The sequence below is a fragment of the Hylobates moloch genome, unplaced genomic scaffold (assembly GCF_009828535.3).
Source record: "Hylobates moloch isolate HMO894 unplaced genomic scaffold, HMol_V3 SCAFFOLD_10, whole genome shotgun sequence".
In the NCBI taxonomy this organism is placed as follows: Eukaryota; Metazoa; Chordata; class Mammalia; order Primates; family Hylobatidae; genus Hylobates; species Hylobates moloch.
Window position 1 is genome coordinate 4,911,618 of NW_026652285.1, and position 23,624 is coordinate 4,935,241.

A 23,624-nucleotide genomic window follows, 5' to 3' on the forward strand; every position below is an offset into this window, starting at 1 on the left:
ATTAAATATCATTACTGAGATACTAAATGATTTCATTATGAAGTAATCTCACTTTGATTAAACCATATTAAATATATAATAGACATATTAAAAAAAACTACAGCACCAAGTACAGAGTTAAAATAAGGTTCTGGGGTACTAAGGTTTTTTGTTTTTTGTTTTTGAGACAGTCTCACTCTGTCGTCCAGGGTGGAATGCTGTGGAGTGATCTCTACTCACTGCAACCTCCGCCTCCCAGGTTCAAGCAATTTTCTTGCCTCAGCCTCCTGAGTAGCTGGGATTACAGGCACCTGTCACCGTGCCTGGCTAATTTTTGTATTTTTAGTAGAGCTGGGGTTTCACCATGTTGGCTAGGCTGGTCTCGAACTCCTGACCTGAAATGATCCACCCACCTCAGCCTCCCAAAGTGCTGGGATAACAGGTGTGGGCCACCACATCCGGCCTTGGGGTACTAAGCCTTAATTTCATAACTAGGACACATTTTTAGTATATAAGTTTCATTAACAACACACACCTTTATACACCAACAATTTTTTCACAACCCTTAAAAACACAATGAAATTTTATATATTGTTTAAAAATATCTCCTGCTAAGAAATCTTTGCCATTTCTTAGATGTACATTCCTACTGTTTGTGTTAAAGCATATAGACATTAAAATGCATTTAAAATATATATATATGCTCATTATAAACAGCCTTAAATAGAAGGCCATGAACCTGAATTTGTCATACCTGTTGGATAGTAGGCTTGCGAGTACTGTGCTGAGGGTGTGTAGTTACTATATTTTTGGGAGGAGCTGACCATTGTTTGAGGACCTTGTTGAACATGTACAGATGTGGTGCTGGGCTGCAGCATATAGGTAACCTCAGTTGGAAACCTCTGGAGTACAGGAAATGGAACCCCTTTATCTGAAAATGTGGGAGATGTCTCCACTTGTCCAGGGTGCATTCCAAGGGAGTTCTGCCATATTCTACGAGGAACTGGGATCCGATCTAAACCTTTCAGAGGGTAAGTACTGTGGTCGTGGGATGGAGTTGATACGTAGGAGTAAGGAGACAAACTATCTCGCCGAAATGACCGGTGAAATTGTCCTACAGCCACTGGTCCTACAGAAAAGAGGAAGAGCACATTTACTAATTTTGCATTACACCACCAGACATAGTAAACCAAAGGTCATAAAATATACTACTCTTCACCTATCAGCCATTTTTAACACAACAGAAGTTTAGTTTTGGTAAAAACAAGTTCAGAATCAAGAATATGAGACATATAATGCTGAAAGAAGAATCAAATAAACCTTTGTTTTCTCAGTGCAATAGTCATAAAAGATAAAGCACCCAAATTCTAACATTAAATCAAATGTTAAATCAAATATTCAACATTAAAAGCCTTTTATACATGATTTGGCCATCTTACCTTTCGCTTTATTTGCCTGACCCAGATTTTTCCAACGCGTAAGCTACTTCCTAAAAGTTTTCCATTCAGTCTTTCAAACAATTTTGGAACATTAATAATAGGCATAAAAATAAGCTCTCCACCAAAAAATAAAAGAAATGGGTGTGGAACATATAACAAGATAAAAAAAATTTAATGCTCTTTGCTATCTATCTATCTATCTATCTATCTATCTATCTATCTATCTATCTACTATCTATCTATCTATCTATCTATCTATCTATCTATCTATCTATCTATCTAATACCTGGGTCTTACTCTGTTGCCCAGGCTGCAGTGCAGTGGTGTGATCTTGGCTCACTCTAGCCTCAAACTTCCAGGCTCAAGCAATCCTCCCACCTCAGCCTCCTGACTAGCTGGAACTATAGGTGCACACCACCAAGCACTGTTTATTTTACTTTTTGTAGAAACAAGGTCTTGCCACGTTCCCAGGCTGGTCTGGAACTCCTGGGCTCAAGCGATCCTCCTGCCTTGGCCTCCCAATATGCTAGGATTACAGAAATGAGCCACTGTACCTGGCCTGTTTTTTGTACCTCAAAGGAAAAAAGAAAAATCATTTTTAAGAGGCCTATCATTTGAATACATTCAATCTACTGAAGTAGGATATTTTCCCCCTACTAAAGATCTCTTGATTTTCGGGGCTCCAGAATTTGCGTTGTGTGTATGTGTTTATTTTTGGCATTAATGTTTTATTCTTTTTTTTCTTAGAAACAGACTCTTGCTTTGTCACTCAGGCTGGAGTGCAGTGTTGTGAACATGGCTCACTGCAGCCTTGAACTCCTGGGCTCAAGCAATCCTCTCACCTCAACCTCCTGAATAGCTGGGAGTTCAGACATGCACCCCCACACCTGGCTAAATTTTTTTTGTAGGGCAGGAGCCTCCCTATGTTGCCCAGGCTGGTCTTGAACCCCTGGCTCAAGCAATCCTCCTGCCTTTGCCTCCCAAAGTGCTGGGATTATAGGCATGAGCCACCATGTCTTGCCTTCCCTTTCAAATTTTTAAAAATGATAATCTTTGCAGAAAAGTCAGGCTTGAAAAGTTTGACTTAGTTTCCTCCTTCATCCCTTAAATCAATCAATCATTTTCCACGATTTTTCTTTCTTTATAGTCTTTCCAGTAGTATCCTTTCCCAGATATCAGTGGCTCTCAAACAGTGGTTTACATCTGAATCACCTGAAGAGTTTGTTAAAAATCCACAAATCCGAGCCCAGAGATTCTGATACTTGTTTTCTCTTTATTAGCAATGTAAAAAGGAATAAAAAGTGGAGATAAGGAAGACAGAGAAACGGCAATAGTATGTAATCAAGGAAGGGAGAATATAAATGGTACTGAACTATAGATTATGACTCTTGAACATAAACAAAGCTAGCCTAATTTATTCCTAAGGAGTTTTGCATTAAATCATGTGACTGATTCACAAGTTCCTTTCAATTTACTAAGCTAAGCTGCAAAACAGAGGGAAAATCTATTATGTGCTACTCAAGTATTAAACTACACGTTGAAAGCTGACACTCAAATATCTGCTTTTCCAAATAATTAGACTGTAAACCCATTCAACAAGTTACATATCTGTCATTCCATTTCTGTGGTTTAATTTCCTTTAAAGAATAAAGTAGGCCAGCCATGGTGGCTCATGCCTGTAATCCCAGCACTTTGGGAGGCCGAGGCAGGCAGATCACTTGAGTCCAAAAGTTCGAGACCAGCCTGAGCAACATGGTGAAACCCCATCTCTACAAAATATACAAAAATTAGCTGGGCATGGTGGTACATGCCTGTAATCCCAGCTACTCGGGAGGCTGAGGCAGGAGAATCGCTTGAACCCAGGAGGTAGAGGTTGCAGTAAACTGAGATTGAGCCACTGTACTCCAGCCTGGGTGACACAGTAAGACCCTGTTTCAAAAAGAGAGAATAAAGTATTACTGAGTCCAGGAGTTCAAGGTTACAGTGAACTATGATCGTGCCACTGCACTCCAGCCTGGGTGACAGAGTGAGATCCTGTCTCTTAAAAATAAATAAATAAACAAATAAATAAAGCATTAATGCCAAAAAGAAACAAATATGCACATATGAACAACACAAATTCTGGAGCCCTGGAAATCAAGAGGATTTTATCTAATGGGAGGAAAAATCCTACTTCAGAAGATTGAATGTATTCAAATGATGGATCTCTTAAAAACTATTTTTCCTTTATTCCTTTAAAGTACAAAAAATAGACCGTGTGCAGTGTCTCATCCTTCTAATCCCAGCACTTTGGGAGGCCAAGGCAGGAGGATTGCTTGAGCTTGGGAATTTCAGACCAGCATGGGCAAAATGGTGAGATCCTGGCCAGGTACGGTGGCTCATGCTTGTAATACTAGCATTTTGGGAGGCTGAGGAGGGCAGATTACTTGAGGTTAGGAGTTCGAGACCAGCCTGACTAACATGGAGAAACCCCGTCTCTACTAAAAATACAAAAATTAGCTGGGCTTGGTGGCACACACCTTGTAGTCCCAGCTACTCAGGAGGCTGAGGAAGGAGAATAGCCTGAACCTGGGAGGTGGAGGTTGCAGTGAGCTGAGATTGCGCCACTGCACTCCAGCCTGGGCAACACAGCAAAACTCTGTCTCAAAAAAAAAAAAAAAGAAAGAAAGAAAAAAGAAAAAAAAGGTGAGATCTTGTCTTTACAAAAAATAAAAAAAAAATCAGCCAGGTATGGTGGCATGCACCAATAGTCCCAGCTAGGAGACTGAGGTGGGAGGATGACTTGATCCTGGCAGGTCAAGGCACCAGTGAGCCATGTTCATGCCACTGAACTCCAGCCTGGGTGACAGAGGGAGACTCTGTCTTAAAAAAAAAAAAAAAAAAAAAAAACGCATAAAACAGTTTTTACGCTGCTTGACTAGCAATTCCACAGGTACATACACTTTGAACCCACCACTGACAACCCCTCCTTTTTTTTCTCTCTCTTCACAAGAGGTGTTTCTGCATGTCCAAAATTACTCATTGCTTTATTTCTCCTGGGATGCTCACATGTCAACACTACATACAGCCTACAGAGTACAACAGCTCTGCCCTCTTCAGGGATAAACTGTTGGTGAATTTACAGGCTGTCAATAACTTAAGCAGCTAATTAAAGAATTCTCTACCTTAAATTGTTTTATATCTGTCTACTTCTGTCATGATAAACTTGGAGTGATGGCCAATTAACTATTTTAGATGCTGTTAAAATTAGAACACGGTCAAGATAAAAAGAACATTATTTTAAGTCTGTTTTTTAAAATAAAGAACCAAGACATGTTCAGCCCTTATTTATTCTTCTTGTTAAGGGTTACTTCATAGGGCTCAATTCAGATCAACATTACCGAGCATCACCTATATGTCTTCAAAATATCTGTAAGATATATTTGGCAAAGTTTGAATGCAGAATTCTAGAAATAGAGGGCAGGATGAAATTGTGTTCTCAAAAATTCTGTTTCTTTTTATGGACGTGCATCTGAATTAATCAATTCCCAGGAAAGAATCCAAAAACTTGCCTCTTGAGAGCATGGTATCCCCAGGTAAAAACAGATTATCCACTTCTCAGATCTGTTACGTAGTTTAGAATATTTTAACAAATATCATAAAATAAACTGCTCCTAAAAACAAAATAACAGAAGTGCACAAAGGAAAAACATGCAATCTGTTTCTTATCAAGTATACTCTTGGAAGGTGAACAGTGCAGTTGGTTCAGCAGCTCTAAATAAAAGAACTAGGTCCTAAAACAGAGGATTCTATTATAGAGAGAGAAGTATTCAACCCATACACTGAAATAGAACATAGAAAAAATGGAGACTAAGCAGTAGCAGTGTAGTCAGGCACATAACTAAGGCAAGATTCGAGAAGAAGAAAAATGAGATGAGGAAAAATAGAAGAGCCAAGGACTTAGAACGTGGAATGAGAACAAAACAAAGTTGTATTCTTGAACAACTTTGCTCAATTATTCAAGTTCTAGTATTCTTGAACTTAAAGCAGAATTACATTCCACCTGAACTAGTAACACAATTCCCTAGTGAACCAAACCTATGGTATAGACAGTCCACACCTGACACACCTTCTGCACATACCAACAGGTAGAATGGTAAGGGAAAAAAAAAAAACACCAAACAGGAAAGGCATGAAAACAATAACTTAGTTATATATGGATTGATATATAATCTATACTGACAAACCATGAATTTGTTTTTCAACAAGTAGTAATCTTTAAATGCTGACCAACTGAACTGTAAGTGAATAAAATCAGATTCCAGATGGCCCTGAATTTCTTCAATTAAGATGGACTCTATCCTTAAAATACAACTGGGTTTAAGAGAGTTGAGGGAAAAAGATCAGAGAAGAGAAAAGAGCAAGTGTTGGTTTTTATGTGTGTGTGTATGCATGGATGTTTCTTTGTTTGAAGTGGTTATCCCATTTCTCCCAAAAACACATTTTTAGTCTTTTCTCCTTATACCCACCAGACATGCAACCTGAAAAAAAAAAATCCATGTCAGAGATTCTGCCAAATGTATGCCATGATATTGTCTCCATTGCCTTGCCCCCTAACATTCCCTACCAAAATCAATGGCCATCACATGGAAGTGGCCTAATATTCCTTTAGGACATTCTTATGCCACTGCTGCTTTTTCAACTTGCTGTTGGAACTTTAACCTAATCCCTTATCTTCTAAACTCCACAGTGGACACATAACCTAGTTCCTTATCTTCTAAATTCCAAATGAACCAAGTACTGTTGTCATTCATAACCCTGGGCGAAGGTTAAGTTGAACACAGTGTTATTTTATTTGTACATTTAAACTTTTCCATTAACTCAAAAATAACGCAGATTTCTTTTTCTTTTTTCTTCTTTTTTTTTTTTGAGACAGCGTCTCACTCTGTCGCCCAGGCTGGAGTGCAATGGCGTGATCTCGGCTCACTGCAACCTCCACCTTCTAGGTTCAAGTGATTCTCCTGCCTCAGCTTCCCCAGTAGCTGGGACTACAGGCGCCCGCCACCACGCGCAGCTAATTTTTATATTTTTAATAGAGACAGGGTTTCACCATGTTGACCAGGATGGTCTCGATCTCTTGACCTCGTGATCCGCCCGCCTGGGCCTCCCAAAGTGCTGGGATTACAGGCGTCAGCCACCACGCCTGGCCCCAGATTTCTTTATAGTAAATCCATGTTAACACACTGAAAATGTTGTTATTACTCTCCTAGTTGAAGGTGAAGAATGAATGAATTATTATACCCTGTTGGTTTCTTGGTATACTGCTTCATATCATGGACTCTTTAAACAGAGAAATGGAATATTGCCACCCTTGCCTTCCTGGAAGAGGGGGAAGAGCATCAAAAATCAAGTCTACAGGGCTGGCGCAGTGGTGGCTCACGCCTGTAATTCCAGCACTTCCAGAGGCCAAGGTGGGCAGATCACTTGAACCCAGGAGTTCCAGACCAGCCTGGGCAACAGAGTGAAACCCTGTATCCACCAAAAATACAAAAAATTAGCTGGGTGTGGTGGCCACGCCTGTACTCCCAGCTACTCTGGAGGCTGAGGTGGGAGGATCTCTTGAGCCCAGGAGGCGGAGGTTGCAGTGAGCCAAGATCTTGCCACTGCACTCCAGCCTGGGGGACAGAGTGAGACCCTATCTCAAAAAAAAAAAAAAAAAAAATCAAGTCTATAAAATAATTTGGCCATGTGCAGTGGCTCACACCTGTAATCCCAGCACTTTGGGAGGCCAAGATGGGCGGATCACCTGAGGTCAGGAGTTCAAAACCAGCCTGGCCAACATGGTGAAACCCCATCTCTACTAACAATATAAAAATTAGCCAGGTGTGGTGGCAGGCACCTGTAAAATCCCAGCTACTCTGGAGGCCAACGTAGGAGAATCACTTGAACCCGGGAGGCAGAGGTTGCAGTGAGCAGAGATCTTGCCATTGCACGCCAGCCTGGGCAACAGAGTGAGACTTCATCTCAAAAAATAAAATAGGTGGGGCGCAGTGGCTCAGGCCTGTAATCCCAGCACTTTTGGAGGCCGAGGCGGGTGGATCACCTGAGGTCAGGAGTTCGAGACCAGCCTGGCCAACCGGGTGAAACCCTGTCTCTACTAAAAATACAAAAATTAGCCGGGCATGGTGGCACGCGCCTGTATTCCCAGCTACTCAGGAGGCTGAGGAATGAGAATCGCTTGAACCTGAGAGGCAGAGGTTGTGGTGAGCCGAGATCGCACCATTGCACTCCAGCCTGGGTGACAAGAGTGAAACTCCGTCTCAAAAAAATAAACAAATAATAAAAAATAAATAATTCACTATCACAGAGGGTTTCTGAACTTTTACTAAATACAGATGTACACCAAAAAGTTTTTTCAGGGCCGGGCGCGGTGGCTCATGCTTGTAATCCCAGCACTTTGGGAGGCCAAAGCGGGCGGATCATGAGGTCAGGAGATCGAGACCACGGTGAAACCGCGTCTCTACTAAAAATACAAAAAATTAGCCGGGCGTGGTGGCGGGCGCCTGTAGTCCCAGCTACTCGGAGAGGCTGAGGCAGAAGAATGGAGTGAACCCAGGAGGCGGAGCTTGCAGTGAGCCGAGATTGCGCCACTGCACTCCAGCCTGGGCGACAGAGCGAGACTCTGTCTCAAAAAAAAAAGTTTTTTCAATACCGAAAGATTGTAGCCAATAGTGAAAACTCCAAAGGCTGTAGATGTGAGCTTTCTAAAATTCTTTTTTAACTAAAACTTGACAGCTGTAAAGAAAACCATTTTTGCCTTATGTTTGTCTAATCATACCCCTTTAAGGAGGCATCAAGCTCTAATTTGCTTCAATGAAAGACGTGTGTAGCCAATTCATTCTACATAGGAACTATATCTTGTAAGCCACGATGTATCGTTGTATTTTTGCTCTTAAGGTATATAAACAATGTCTACCATTCTACACATTACCCAGAACCTTAAATCTGATGACCGTGGTAACACTTCTTCTAAGATTTCTTAGATGTGCCAATAGATGGAAGGTGGCAGCCCTCTTCAAGGACAAATTTCCACGGCAGGCATCTTTTCCAAAACTTTCCCTTGGCTGCTATTGTAATGTTTTTGAGACGGAGTCTAGCTCTGTTGCTCAGGCTGGAGTGCAGTGGCACTATCTCGGCTCACTGCAACCTCTGCCTCCTGGGTTCAAGCGATTCTCCTGTCTCAGCCAGCCTCCTGAATAGATGGGATTACAGGCGTGTGCCATCACCACGCCCGGCTAATTTTTGTATTTTTAGTAGAGACGAGGTTTCACCCTGTTGGTTAGGCCGGTCTCAAACTCCTGACCTCGCGATGCACCCGCCTCGGCCTCCCAAAGTGCTGGGATTACAGGCGTGAGCCACCACGCCCAACCGTAATGTTCTAAGTTCTCTTGACTAGGATTTTGTTCCGTCCCGCCTTAATCCGTAGGGTGATTCCACTCTGCTTCCCACGGGAGCAAAGGAGCCCCTTCTGTGTTTCTTCCAGACCCAATGTTTCAACGAAGGACTACTTAGTCTACATGTTTACAGTGGACAGTGTGGGTCTCAGGAAGGTAAACGGAGGCTTACAACCAGGTAAACTCCTGGGGTTCAAACCGGGGACGAGTAGAAGGGAGCCTAAGAGGCGGAGGTCCCTTTTGCTGCCAGTGGGCTCAGAAGGGGCTGAATGCTTTCGGACCCTCCAGGGGAGGGCCGGTGGCCACCGTGCTGGTGCTGCTGAGAACGGTGGCGGTGGCGGGACCGCCAGTCTCGGGAAGCACAGCGGCCAGTGGGTCCCCGGCGCCTTTCCCACAGCGTGAGGACGTGCGAAAATGCGCCCTCCAGCGGCGGTTGCTCCCCGCCGCCCATGTGCCCACTGTGGGCGAGGTCACGGGCAGCCTGGACTCACCGTGCGGCTCAGGCCGGGGCCCCGCGGGCGGCGGCGGCTCCTGGTGCTGCAGCGGGGCGGCGGCGGCGGCCGAGGCGGCGGCGGCGGAGGCCGAGGTGATGAGCAGCCGCTGGAAGCGGTTGGGCGGGCGGCAGGGCACCTCCAGGCCGGCCGCCAGCTTGGCCTTGTTGGCGCTGGTCAGGCGCTTAAGGTGCACGAGCAGCTGTGGCTGGTCGCGGCGGAAGTGCGGGCTGTGGAAGTGATGGAGCGGCCCGTCCCCTACCGGTCTGCCGCCCCCCGGCCCCGCCGCGCCCGGCTCGCCCAGCACCACCTTGCGGAAGCCGTAGAGGTTGAGCTGGCGGATGAAGCTGGTGAAGTTGGTGGTTTTGAAGAGCTCGGGCTCCGGCTCGGCCCCGGCCCCGGCCCCGGCCCCGGCCCCGGCCCCGGCCCCCGCAGCCCCGCCACCGCCCCCTGGCCTGGGCGGGCTGAGCAGCTCAGCCTCGAAGAGCGGCTGGTCGATGAGCAGCCCCTCGCCGCGGCCGTCCCAGCAGATGGAGCGGTAGCGCGGGCTGTTCACCAGGCGCCACAGCTTGGCGGGGAAGTTGTTGGGGTTGATGGGGGTGGAGAGCAGCGCCTCCTCCATCGCCCCGCCGGGCCTGGGCCTCGCCCCCCCTCCGAGCCTAGCTCTCCCACCCGGTTCTCGATCCCTCCCCGGCCTTCGCCTCGCCCTGCCCGCTCCTACCGGCGCCCGTCAGCCGCGTACCAGGGACCGTTGGCGCACGAGGCCCCGCGGCGCCTCCCAGCACCGCCAATGGGGCCTCGAGTTCCCGCCACGCGGCATGGGCACCGCCCCCTCGGCGGCCGCGTGCCCCGGCCCGGCCCGCCGGACGCCAGCGGGACCCGGGCAGGAGCCCCTTTCCCAGGCGTTCCCAGACTTCAGGCCGGGGAGTTCTAAGTCCTGCGAAGAGAGAAGCCCAGTTATCCACCGTGGAATACCAAGAGGCGTGTGTTTCGGCCCAGCCAACTAGTGGGGACTTGGAATGCAGAGAAAGCGTGCGTTAGGAAGCAGAGTCGGTCATTCTGGGGACCAAAGGGTCTGGTCTGTAATCTTTACTAACAGTGGAACTGCTCACCTCTCAAACAAAAGTGATGCTACTGGAGGTATAATATCTTGAGTAAACGAACTCACCTTTTAGATAGTAGCCTTTTGTATCTTTTAAGATACACTCTTTTAAGCCAGTGTTTGTTCAAGACAATTTACTCAAGGTTAGACGAAAACTGAGGTCCCTGGGAGGAGGGAATCACAAGAATCTAAGTACTATCTTGTGTGCCTGCCCAACTAGCTGGTGGCATTTTAGACATTAAAGAGAAATAAAGATGGGACAGAATTCTACGGTATCCATAAGAATCGATCCCTAGCCAATCAATAAATAAGAATGTAGCAAGAGCTGTGCTGATTCAAAAAGAGAGGTTCATTTGAAAATGGAAATTGGCCGGGCGCAGTGGCTCACGTCTGTAATCCCAACACTTTGGGAGGCCGAGCTGGGTGGACTGCTTGAACCCAGGGGTGCGAGACCAGCCTGGCCAACATGGTGAAACCCCGTCTCTACTAAAAATACAAAAATTCGCCAGTGTGGTAGCATACCTGTAGTCCCAACTGCCCAGGAGGCTGAGGCAGGAGAATCGCTTGAACCCAGAAGGCGGAGGTTGCAGTGAGCCGAGATCGCACCACTGCACTCCAGCCTGGGGAACAGAAGGAGACTCCATCTCAAAATAAATAAATTGGAAATTGCTGGGAGAAAGGGGTATAATGTTCTACTCTTCTCATGGTCAAAGAATAAGTGAATATTAAGTTTTTTCAGAAATGAAAATAAAACGACCCAACAAAGCAGCACTAATATAGAGATTTTATTTAAACTGTATTGAATTTTTACAGCACATTGCATGTTTGTCACAACGCAACTGCACAGTTTGGATTTTTGGCCACATCATGTCACTTACACCCACAACAGCTCTGAAAGGAGTATTTGATGAACACATCTGAGCCAAGAGCCCAGAGTCTCTCTCCAAGGCCATGCAGTTTGTTCACTGATGGGACAGTCCCTCAAAACAGCCACACTAAGTAGACAGATACAGTCTCCCCAAATGTTACCAATCTTACTCCCCTTGAAAACAGGCAGAGTGAAGTGCAATGAAAGACAAGTTAATTAAAAAGCCACTCACAACTGGCAGTAAATTTTAATGATTGATAAAATGCTTAAAATAATTTTATGTATCAGAAACAAGGAATAGCTTGTTACTTTTTCAATGATCTCAGGAATTTTGCAGACACAAAATCTCCATTATTCAGCTCCATTTAAATGAAAAAAAAAGTTCCGCTAGGCTGACCTAAATATGCCAAAACTTTTTAGGTTACATCTATGGCAAGTACAAAAGAACCACAGATGCTTCTCTGTAGGACTGAAAAGGTCAGGACAAATAATGATTCTTGTTCTAAATGCAGATCCTAGTTATTTTGGAATGAAATGCTGTTTTCTAGAAAGCAACATGAAAGTAGCAGTAAGAAAGATGACTACCATCATTTCAAAACAGGATAAGCCTAAATATAATTTACCATTTGTATGTCAGCAAATTAAGGAAAATGAATAAAGTCCTAGTGGTTTCATTATAGGCCAAGGAGACTGTATCTGTCCCACCCACAGTACATGGCTATATCACTGTATCTTTTGGTTAAGTGCCACTGGTACATATTAAGATGAAAAAAAACAAAAACAAAAACAAAAAAACAAAATTTTTAAAAAACCAACAACGTTTGGTCCAAATGGATACATGTTCTCTCCCAATTTTGGTATCAAGGCTTTATTCTCTTCTGTTTGGGTTCCATTGTTAAGTGCACAGAAATAGACAGCAGCATTTGTACTGAAACCCTCACATACCAAACAGCATATGCTAGGAGGTAAAAACCAAACGCTAAATTCTACCCTCAAGGTGTCAAGTGTTCAGGATAAGAAGCAATGTGACCCAGAGGAGGCAGCAGCCAAGGGAAAGACAACATGGGGGGAATGGGCAATGGAACAACAACAACGAAAACCTTTGTTTTATTTTCATGCCAGGAGAGGATCAAGGTGTAGCTCCTGTGTTAGCACCAGGACAACTAGGAAAAGTCAGGTGCAAAGGGTATGGCACAATCAGCAGATATTTCACAAGGATAATTTTTGCTTTTCCCTTCTCATTCTTCACAGTGCGTAACTCAAAGAGCTGCCACTGTGTAACAGAGATGACTGCCTTCACAGCTCAAAATAACTCAATGTTTGCCAGGACCGAACATCAGCAGAGTTTTCCTCTGCTCCCAAAAATGTCTCGCTCCCTAGAACTGTTCCCCTAAACTGAATATTCACCAATACTGGCTGATGAGCCAACTGAAAAATACATTGAAACCTCCACTTGCTGAGCCAGTCTTCAAACCAAACTCCACAGAAAGACAGTACTAATGCAACTAGAGGGAGTGCCTCTAAAGACTGAGCCTTCATGCACGGACACAGAGCACAGAGGTACAGGATATAGTTCATCTCAAATAGGACAGGAATTCCTATCTTGTATACTATAATCTGCTTTTGTCAAGGTGGAGGAGAGATGGGTCTGGTTATCACTTGGAGTTTGGTTATACATATGCCTTTCTATTGCTGTTTGGGGCACTTTGCACCAGGCAACATCTACGCAATCATCATCTTGTGACCTCCAGGAGAAAGAGGCTGGAGTCACCAACTCAACATTAAGCTTCCAGACGCTGGGTCTGGGTTAGGACTATTACCCCAAGGTGAGGGTATCACCAGTAGAGGACCTCCTGCCAAATTGCAATTCCTCTGCTCCAGTTTCATGATACCAAGGAGGATTTCTCAAGATGGTATCTCTGAGCTCTGTGATTTCATTAGCCACACCAAGGAACCTTCCAAACTACAACTGAAGAAGATCCTCCCTTCAAACCTGCTAAAATTGGACAGGTCGTCTCCCCGGCATTCAACTGGAAGCTGTAGCAATGGGTTTCTTCAGCTGTTGGCTCATGAGTTCCCTGGCACGAGAGACTTGAATGTGTTCGTAACATGAGTTACAGACGAGAACTGGGTCATAGAGTTGCTGATCAGGAATGGGCAGCTTCAGGTGGCAGCATCCAGCACAAAATACATTCCCGCAATTTCTGTCAAAGCACAAAGAGGGAAGAGTTTATCAGAAATGCCAATATACTGGCCAGGCAGGGTGACTCACACCAGTAATCCCTGCACTTTGGTAGGCTGAGGCAGTAGAATCGCTTGAGGCCAGGAGTTTGAGACTTGCCTGAGCAACATAGCAAGACCCCATCACTAATAAAAAAAAATAATTAATTAATTAATATTAAGAAATGCCAATATACTGAGAATGAGTGATACTAAATGAAAAGTTGGGGACAAACAAAAATAGTTTCTATAAAGAGGTGTCTACTTCCAAACTAATTCCACTTAGTTCTATACATATGTATTGCACTGCTTTTGTTTTTGTTTTTTGTTCTTTTTGAGACAGAGTCTTGCTCTGTTGCCAGGATGGAGTGCAGTGGCGCAATCTTGGCTCACTGCAACCTCCAGCTCCCTGGTTCAAGCTCTTTTCCCGCCTCAGCCTCCAGAGTAGCTGGAATTACAGGCATGCGCCACCACACCCAGCTAATTTTTGTATTTTTTAGTGGAGATGGGTTTTACCATGTTGGCCAGGATGGTCTCAATCTCCTGACCTCATGATCCACCTGCCTGCCTCGGCCTCCCAAAGTGTTGGGATTACAGGTGTGAGCCACTGCGCCTGGCCTGCACTGTTTTTTGAGTCATACTAAATCATACAAAACATCTTACCTGCAATGGTGTCTTCGTTTGGCCAACCAGAATTCACAGTCACAGTTATAGCAGTGTGATGCCATATGGTCTGGAACCCAGCGAGTCACCTAACAGAAGGCACAAAGAAAAATTCCTGGTCCTTGTTGACAGACTGGAAGAGCAACATTGCAATGAGGAAAGCACCCCAGGAGAAAGTGACAAGGCTTATCTTCATAACTGGCTACCATTTGCCTACCAGGTTGACATTCCTCTGGGGGACAGCTCAGTCTACAGCATGTCATTCATCTCTGGGAAATATGATGACTCACTGGCTCACATAAGTACCCACCACATATGTGCCTAAACATACCTCAGTCTCTTTCTTATCAACAGGTTCCCAGCTTGCTTCTGAAAGGCAGTCTTCACTGTGATCAGAGCCAAAATCCTCAGTATCACTGCCATCCGACTCCTTCAAACATGTCTGATGAAAAGGCAAAGACAACAAATTATCTTCATCATCATTAACGCTTACTGTTTACCATGTGTCAGGCACTGTGCTAAGTGTATTACACACATGAACTTATTTCTTATGACAGTCTTACAATGTATACTACTAATATCCCCATTTTACAAATAAGAAAATGAAGCCACGGAGAAAGTTAAGAGCTGATATGTAGTAAAGCTGGGATTTGAACCTAGTATTGTAGCTTCAGATTTACACTCTTACCGATATGCTACACCACAGCATAGAAAGACTCTTGTTATGTTCTAAACCAGGGGTTGGCAAGCTATGGCCCACAGGCCAAACTAGCCCACGGCCTGTTTTTGTAGATCAGGTTTTGTTGGAACACAGCTGCATTCATTCATTTACTTACTGTCTATGGCTGCTTTTTGTTTTGTTTTTGAGACAAGGTCTCGCTCTTTTGCCCAGGCTGGAATGCAGCAGCATGATCACGGCTCACTGTAGCCTCAACATCCTGGGCTCAAGAGATCCTCCCACCTCAGCCTCCCGAGTAGTTGGGACCACAGGCATCCACCACCATGTCCAGCTAATTTTTTGTAATTTTTGTAGAGACGGGGTTTCACCGTGTTGCCTAGGCTGGTCTCGAACTCCTTGGCTAAAGCGATCCACCTACCTCAGCCTCACAAAGTCCTAAGACTACAGGCGTGAGCCACAGTGCCTGGCCTACGGCTGCTTTTGCACAATAGCAGAGCTGAGTAGTTGCAACATAGACTGTATGGCCCACAAAACCTAAAATAGTTATTATTTGGCCCTTTACAAAAAAAAAAAGTTTGCTGATTCCTGTTTAAAGCACCAGGGAAGTGAGAAGCAGGCAAGTGGAGAGCACCTTAACAGAAGGAAGGAAAGTGTCTGTATAAATGGCAAGATACCATGGAGAGGAAGCTGGCTCCTAGAAGCTCCCCAAGGACTATGGTACCAGAATCTGAGGCTGCCCAACACTGCACAGCCTATATAGTCTTCATCTCTCACCTGGATTATTCCAAAATGACCTTACCAGCCTCCCAATCTGGGTCTCAACTGCCTCATTAAAATTGTACACTGTTGGGCTGGGCGCAGTGGCTCATGCCTGTAATCCCAGCACTTTGGGAGGCCGAGGTGGGCGGATCACAAGGTTGGGGATCGAGACCATCCTGGCTAACACAGTGAGACCTCGTCTCTACTAAAAATACAAAAAAAAAATTAGCCGGGCATGGTGGCGGGCGCCTGTAGTCCCAGCTACTCAGGAGGCTGAGGCAGGAGAATGGTGTGAACCCGGGAGGGCAGAGGTTGCAGTGAGCTGAGATTGCGCCACTGCACTCCAGCCTGGGTGACCGAGCGAGACTCCGTCTCAGAAAAAAAAAAAAAAAAAATCGTACATTGTTGCAAGAGTCATTTTCTTAAACTACAACTCTGATCATATTGTGCACTGGCCTAAAATTTTATTGCCTTGAGGGTAAAATCCAAACAAGGGCACTAAACCTGACCCTTGTAATCTCTACCTAATTCTCCAATGTCACCTCCCACCACCCTATCTGACTGTCTCTCATAGCCCCAGTGTGTGTATGCATGCATGTACACATACACACTCGCATGTCCCATCCTTTTAAGCCGTATCATTGGAGTACCTATTGCCACCACGCTTCTGCAAATGGTGTTTCCTTTTCACTGTCTACCTAGCTAAGTATCACACATTCTTCAGCATTCAGCTCAAGCACTACCTTCTCAAGAAAGTCTTCCTTGACGTTTCACTCCACTCCAGCCCTCTAACACCTGATGCCTCCTCAATCATAGCACTTAAAAACATTATTCTAATTGCTTACTTGTTTTTCATCCTATAGCCCAGGCACCTAACTCAGTGGCACACAGCAAGTACCCAACGAATAAATGCTGAGTGGAGGGAAGGCTGGATGAAGAGAGTAAATAATGGGTGTATGGCAGTCGGTGACTACTTACAAAATCATCCTCATAGTCCATGGGGGGCTCTGCTGGAGGGGCACAGCAGTGACGGATGTCCAGCCTCATCTGAAGCTCACGCACCTGTCGACGTAGCTGCTCCACCTCTTGCTTGTACCCTGCTTCGATTTGCCGTAACCTATGCTGGATCACATCCGTGGGAAAGGGGAGTCCATCATCATCCAAATAGAGTGGAGGCACTGGAGAAGGGCAGGTCAGTGGAACGGGCTTTGTGCTAGAGACTTGCTTTGGATGACTGGACAACCACATCCGGTTCTTTCCTCCTGGGCCAGTACAATGTCCATTGGAATGACTAGAACAGACAGGTGACTTCACACCTTCTCTCTGAGCCCACTGGCCCCCAAAGCAGGGCCCCGTGGCCCGCATCTGCTTACTGTTTGGCCTCTTGCTACAACAGCCATAGGAAAGCAGCCGCCGAGGGGTGGCCTCCCCACTTGGGAATGAAGTCACCATCCCTTGGAAGCTGTCCCAGTTGGACCCCAGAAAAGAGAACTCACTGATCTGGCTCTGAGAAATTGGCTTCCGGACCAATTCCAATGGCATTTTCCCAAAGCGAGGATTTTCCAATAACTGCCCATTCCTATTATTTCCTCTTTTACCAATGTCTTCCTCCCCATGGGTCAGATCCAGCACAGAACTCAGTTGTTCCTGGTGGGAGATACTTGCCACAGACCCTGAGGGATCTTGGTTGAGGAAGTCAGCGCTTGGGTCTAGAGGAGTTTGGCAGGCAGCACTTGGTGGGTTGCAAAGGGTGCTGAGGCTGTGATCGAGAACACATTTGGAGGGCACACCAAGCATGGAGTCTGGCTGGGCCTGTTGGGGCATACCTGTAGGAGAGTCCTGGGAAGACTCAGGAAAATTACAAACTCCATCACACTTGTTAGAAATGACCTTGGAGAGTGCACTGACAGCTTCTGTTTCAGGACAATGTTCAGGTGGCTCCCCTATGCCATCTAAAGTCCTACCCAGCTCATCCTGGGCAGAAGGGTCTGGAGCTGGTCCCTCAGTCTCTTCCAGGACTTTGATCTCAGGATCAGAGGTGTTGCTCTTCATTTCCCGAGGCACTGCAGTATTAAGCAGTTTGTAACTTGGAGAACAGCTTTTGTGACTCTTGAAAGGTTTATTGCTCAAGTAGTCTTTCTGGCTGCTGGGCAGAGGAGGAAGACCCACTTCTCCTACAGTTTGCTGAGGGCCTCCTACCCCAGAGTCCACAAAGGTTGTCTCTGATCCCTCAGGATTGCTGTGCCAGGGCTCCAGGCCTACCCTGACCTCCTGACAGTGGTTATTCAGGTTAGGGTCACTGGATGTACGAGTCAGGGGGCTGCTTGTGTCACAGGCAGAAAGAAGATCATCCATGGATCTGGTTTTAGGTAATCTGGAATGACAAATATAACACCTCCAGGTCAGGAGATGGGCACTTGCAATACAAATATATGGAACTGAATCAATGGAGCAATATCAAAGCCAGAGTTTAGAAATAATGACACTTAAAAACACTTAAGTTTAGAAATAATGATCCTTAAGATCACAAATAACCAATGTTCACTGAAAGTTTACTCTGTAAAAAAAGCATAAGACACGGACCCTGTCCGCTGGAACCCAAAAATCTATCCTCAGCTTTTGTCAGCACTCAACCTACCAGTCTCCCTGGGAAATCTCAACCACTACATGGTTTCAGCTGCCTTCTATGCCAATGCCTTGTGAATCTACTGTTCCAGCTAGGACTATACCTGAGACTGAAACCCAATATCCCACTGCTTCCATCACAATGAAACACAAAGAAGATGGGTTTTGGAGCTAGACAATATTGGCTCTGATGCTAATTAGCTACATGACTACAAATAAGTAAATTAACCTCTCAGATACTTGGTCTCTCCCTTTATACAATGATGATAATAAATCATACCTTGTAGAGATGCTATGAGAATTCAAAATATAGGCAACCAACCACAAACATAATAACCACAAACTTTATTAAGACAACACAACTCCCTCAACACTGCTCTTGATAACCACTTAGCAGCAGTGTGCTCCTCTGATTCCCAAGGCCCCACGAAACTTCCCCTGGTATATAGCACTCAGAGTTCTAGAGGCATTCATATATACCAGATAGGTTAAGGGACATTTTCAAGAGTGACCATCCTGATTATTAATGCAGTTCAAAGTCCTTAGAGCAATGAAAACTTGAGGGAAATTCACCAGGGAAACAGTAGAGGCTTCACTGGCCTCCTGTTTTTAGATGGCTCAGTCAGTTCGGCCCATGTGGAAAAATTCCCCAAAGGCATTTACAATGCAGCTTATTTTCAGTAACTGGTTTTTGAAACTTAAAACAAATGTTTTATACATACTTGATATACCTTTCGTGACCAATTTTGATTTTTTTAATGGTATGAAATTCCAGGAAGGCTGTAACAGTGGTTATAATTATAGTTCCTGGAGTCCCATAAGCAGGGCTCAAATCTCAATTTAACAACACCTTTGCTGTATGACTTTAACTTCTCTAAGCCTCAGATCCCTCATCTATGGAATAAAGGTAAAGTACCTAGCTCTTAAAGCTATTATGAAGATTAAACAAAAGAATCCACATCAAAGCACATTGCTCACTGCTTCCTATAACACATTATTGCACTTTATTGTTTACTTGTTTAACTCCCTCTACTGAAGTGTCCTGAAGGCAGGACTCTGTCTTATTTGAATCCCCAGCACCTAGCACAGTACCAGGGGCAAATGACTTGAGAAATGAATGAATGAGCTCAAAAATACAACATCAAGTTTCCACTGCTAGGTGCCAATTGAATGTGTGATATACATCAGGCATCTTAGTGGATCTTCTTAGACATCCAGACAACCAGGGTCCACCCAAGACCTACTGAATAAGAATGGCCAAGAGTGAGGCCTAGGGATCTGTATTCTTTTAAGTGCCACAGCTGACTTCTTTTCATTTTATTTTTTATTATGGAAACTTTCAAGCATACAAAAGAAGTAAAGAATATGCTGGGCACAGTGGCTCACGCCTGTAATCTCAACACTTTGGGAGGTCAAGGCAGGCAGATCTCTCGAGGCCAGGAGTTCAAGACCAGCCTGGCCAACATGGTGAAATCCCATCTCTACTAAAAATACAAAAACTAGCTGGGCGTGGTGGTGCATGCCTGTAAACCCAGCTCCTACTTGGGAGGCTGAGGCATGAGAATCGCTTGAGCCTGGGAGGCACGAGGCAGAGGTTGCAGTGAGCCGAGATCGCACCGCTATATTCCAGCCTGGGTGACAGAGCAAGACTCTGTCTCAAACAACAACAACAAAAAGAAGAATATAATTAACTTCCATGTGCTCTTTATCCAAATTCAAATAACAACATTCTGTCATCCTCCACAACTCATTCTATGTGTACCAAAGGTTAATCAGCAATGTTGACAGAGATAATAATACCTGAGTTTAGAACAAGAGAGAGCTCATCCAGCTAGGAGGTCAAGGAAGGCTACAGAGAGGGTAGGATTTGAGATGGGTATAGAAGAATGTGTTTATGACTTTAATGGAAGAAGAAGAAGGAGGAGGAGGAGAAGGAGGGGGAGGGGGAGGAGAAGGAGGGGGAGGGGGAGGAGAAGAAGAAGGACATTTTTGATCTAGGGAAAGGTAGAATCAAAGATAAGTCAGGTCAGTTGTTACAGAGACCATTTCCTTTAAAATCTTTATACCAATTATTTCTGGAAATCTACTCTCCATCTTGAGCTGCCTATAACACACCTTCTTTGCTGTCAACTAATATTTCAATCCCAATTTCCCTGTATCTCTGCTTTCTCCCCAAACTGGCTTGTCTTCTTGACTTTTCAATGTCTATTAGTGGTACTAATATTCTCCTACTTTCTAAGCTCAGATACCTGGGACCCAAAGTACTTTTCACTTCTACTCTCCAACTTTCAATCAGTTCTGTAGCCTGCCAATGGTTCTCTATAGTGCTTCTGAATTTAATCCTTTCTCTTTGCCAGGGACTCTTCCCCTCATATCTGAACTACTACAGCAGTGCTGGCTGGTCTCTGTGCCTCCAGCTACCCTGTACTCACTGATTAGTTCTCCAAGGATCCCACTGTCAGCAGATCACAGTAACTTCCTACAATGACTTCCTATTGACAACTGAATCAAAATAAACTCTTCACTGTAATGTTTAAAGCCTTCAATGCCCTCAATGACCTGTCCTATATTTCTGCTATTCCTTAAAATAGCCCCTTCTCAACCCCTGCCAGCCACAGAACTTCTTTTTAAAAAAAAGAAACTACCTCTCGCCCAGGCGCAGTGGCTCACACCTATAATCCCAGCACTTTGGGAGGCCAAGGTGAGCGGATCACTTGAAGTCAGGAGTTCGAGACCAGCTTGGCCAACATGGCGAAACCCCGTCTCCACTAAAAATACAAAAATTAGCCAGGCGTGGTGGCACACACCTGTAATCCCAGCTACTCGGGAGGCTGAGGCAGGAGAATCACTTGAGCCCGGTGGGCAGAGTGAGCTGAGAAGATCATGTGACTGCACTCCAGCTGGGCAATGGAGCGAGAAAACCCTACCTCTCATGTATCCACTTCCTTTGGACCCCTCTCCACTGACTTTGTTACTGAGCTCACAACTCCCTTTATTTCATTCATTTGTCCAGTTTTTTTTTTTTTGAGACAGAGTCTCGCTCTGTTGCCTGGGCTGGAGTGCAGTGGCGCGATCTCTGCTCACTGCAACCTCCGCCTTCCCGGGTTTGTACCATTCTCCTGCCTCAGCTTCTGGAGTAGCTGGGACTACAGGCGCCCACCACCACGCCCGGCTAATTTTTTTTTTTTTTTTTTTTTGGTTTTTTAGTAGAGACGGGGTTTCACCATGTTAGCCAGGATGGTCTTGATCTCCTGACCTCGTGATCCGCCCTCCTCAGCCTCCCAAAGTGCTGGGATTACAAGCATGAGCCACCACACCCAGCCATTTGTCCAGTTTTAAGTAAATTTTTACTTTAGTAAATTTGTTTAAATTTACTTATTATGTGCCAGGTTCTAAGCCAGATACACAGAACACAAAAAGACCCACAGTTCTTGTCTGGTCCTTCATGAAAATTCCCTGAGTAAAACAGCCACCAAGTGACCCTTTTAAAAAACACATCATTTCTCTAAAGCTTTGAACTACACACGTTTTTTTTTTGAGAAAAGGTCTCGCTGTGTCACCCAGGCTGGAATGCAATGGCATGATCACAGCTCACTGCAGCCTTGACCTGCTGGGTGCAAACAATCCTCCCACATCAGCCCTCCAAGTAGCTGGGACCACAGGTGCATGCCACCATGCCTGGCTAATTTTTGCATTTTTTGTAGAGGTGGGGTTCTGCCACCTTGCCCAGGTTGGTCTCAAACTCCTGGGCTCAAGCAATCTGCACACCTTGGCCTCCCAAAGTGCTGGGATTACAGGCATGAGCCACTGCACCCAGCCTGAACTACACACATTCTTATCTGCTTAGATGTTGACTTAGAATTGTTCTCTAGTTGGCCAAGTCTGGTGGCTCACGCCTGTAATCCCAGCACTTTGGGAGGCCGAGGCGGGTAGATTACGAGGTCAAGAGATCGAGACCGTCCTGGCCAACATGGTGAAACCCTGTCTCTACTAAAAATACAAAAAAACTAGCCAGGTGTGGTCGTGGGCGCCTGTAGTCCCAGCAACTCGGGAGGCTGAGACAGAAAAATCACCTGAACCCAGGAGGTGGAAGTTGCAGTGAGCCAAGACTGCGCCACTGCACTGCAACCTGGTGACAGAGCAAGATTCCGTCTCAAAAAAAAAAAAGAATTGTTCTCTCTAGTTGTTCTGTGTCTTATCTTACAGCTTAAAATTATCTTGAAAGTAGAACCAATATCTTCTATTTCTTTGCTGTAGCCCACAAAACCTAGTACAGTAATATGCAACTTGTAGGTATTAAAGAAACATTTGTTGAATTGATAAATCAGATACTAAGTTAATGAAATGATTATTAAATGGGTCACAGAGCTTATTAAAAATTTGATTAAAAGTTATGGCCCCTCTCCCAGGAAAAGTAAACCTATGAACCTGTAGCCAAATTCTGCATAGTTTGGGGAAGGAAAAAAAAATCACTGAAATCCTGAAACCTATCATGGTCCTCTCACAATGACTTAGTTCAAAAGACCCTAAAACCAATAATTTGGGATGCTGGGCTTTTTGTTTTCCTTTATAATACTCAACCAATAACATATGTTATATTTTAACTTTAAAAACTTTCAGCCAGGCTGGGCATGGTGGCTCACACCTGTAATTCAGTGTTTTGGGAGGCCAAGGCAAGAAGATCACTCGACGCCAGGAATTTAAGACTAACCTGAGCAACAGACCCTGTCTCTACAAAAAATAAAAATTGGCACATGCCTAATGAGCTAATTAGCTACTTTGGAGGCTGAAACAGAAGGATTACCTGAGCTCAGGAGTTTGGGGTTACAGTAAGCTATAATTGTGCCACTGCACCCAGCCTGAGTGACAGAACAAGACCCTGTCTCTAAAAAAAAAAAAAGCTCTCAGCCAATAAACAAATATCAAAATTTGAGATATATATATACATATATATACATATTATGTATATATGTGTGTGTATATATATATATCCGTATACATATATACATATGTATATACACGTATATGTATATGTATACGGATATATATACATATATGTATATATATGTGTATATATGTATATATATCCTTTGAGCACAGTATTTTCATTCAAAAATACTACCACGAATGCAAAAATATGCAAAGTAACCCTACTGGCCAGGCACAGGAGCTCACACCTGTAATCCCAACACTTTGGGAGGCCGAGATGGGTGGATAACTTGAGGTCAGGAGTTTGAGACCAGTGTGACCAACACGGTAAAACCCCGTCTCTACTACAAATACAAAAATTAGCCAGGCATGGTGGCATATGCCTGTAATCCCAGCTACTCGGGAGGCTGGGGCAGGAGAATCACCTGAACCGGGGA

General features: G+C 44.8%; 2 protein-coding genes across 4 annotated transcripts in view; both read right to left on the reverse strand.

Annotated features, from left to right (window-relative positions):
* The window catches only part of HSF5 (heat shock transcription factor 5), a 70,236-nt gene extending 60,267 nt beyond the window's left edge, over positions 1-9,969 (reverse strand). Inside the window, exons 1-2 of the mRNA XM_032162713.2 lie at positions 9,343-9,969; positions 734-1,108 (exon numbers count right to left, since the gene is read on the reverse strand). Coding sequence (XP_032018604.1) covers positions 734-1,108; positions 9,343-9,964 — 997 coding nt within the window. The 5' untranslated portion in view covers positions 9,965-9,969. The remainder of the gene's footprint in view (positions 1-733; positions 1,109-9,342) is intronic.
* Positions 9,970-11,210: 1,241 nt separating this feature from the next.
* Positions 11,211-23,624, reverse strand: part of MTMR4 (myotubularin related protein 4) — a 29,177-nt gene continuing 16,763 nt past the window's right edge. For all 3 annotated transcript variants that reach the window (XM_032162845.2, XM_032162844.2, XM_032162843.3), the window contains 4 exons: positions 16,612-18,007; positions 14,527-14,637; positions 14,196-14,284; positions 11,211-13,516 (listed from right to left, as the gene is read on the reverse strand). In XM_032162845.2, coding sequence (XP_032018736.1) covers positions 13,339-13,516; positions 14,196-14,284; positions 14,527-14,637; positions 16,612-18,007 — 1,774 coding nt within the window. In that variant the 3' untranslated portion in view covers positions 11,211-13,338. The remainder of the gene's footprint in view (positions 13,517-14,195; positions 14,285-14,526; positions 14,638-16,611; positions 18,008-23,624) is intronic.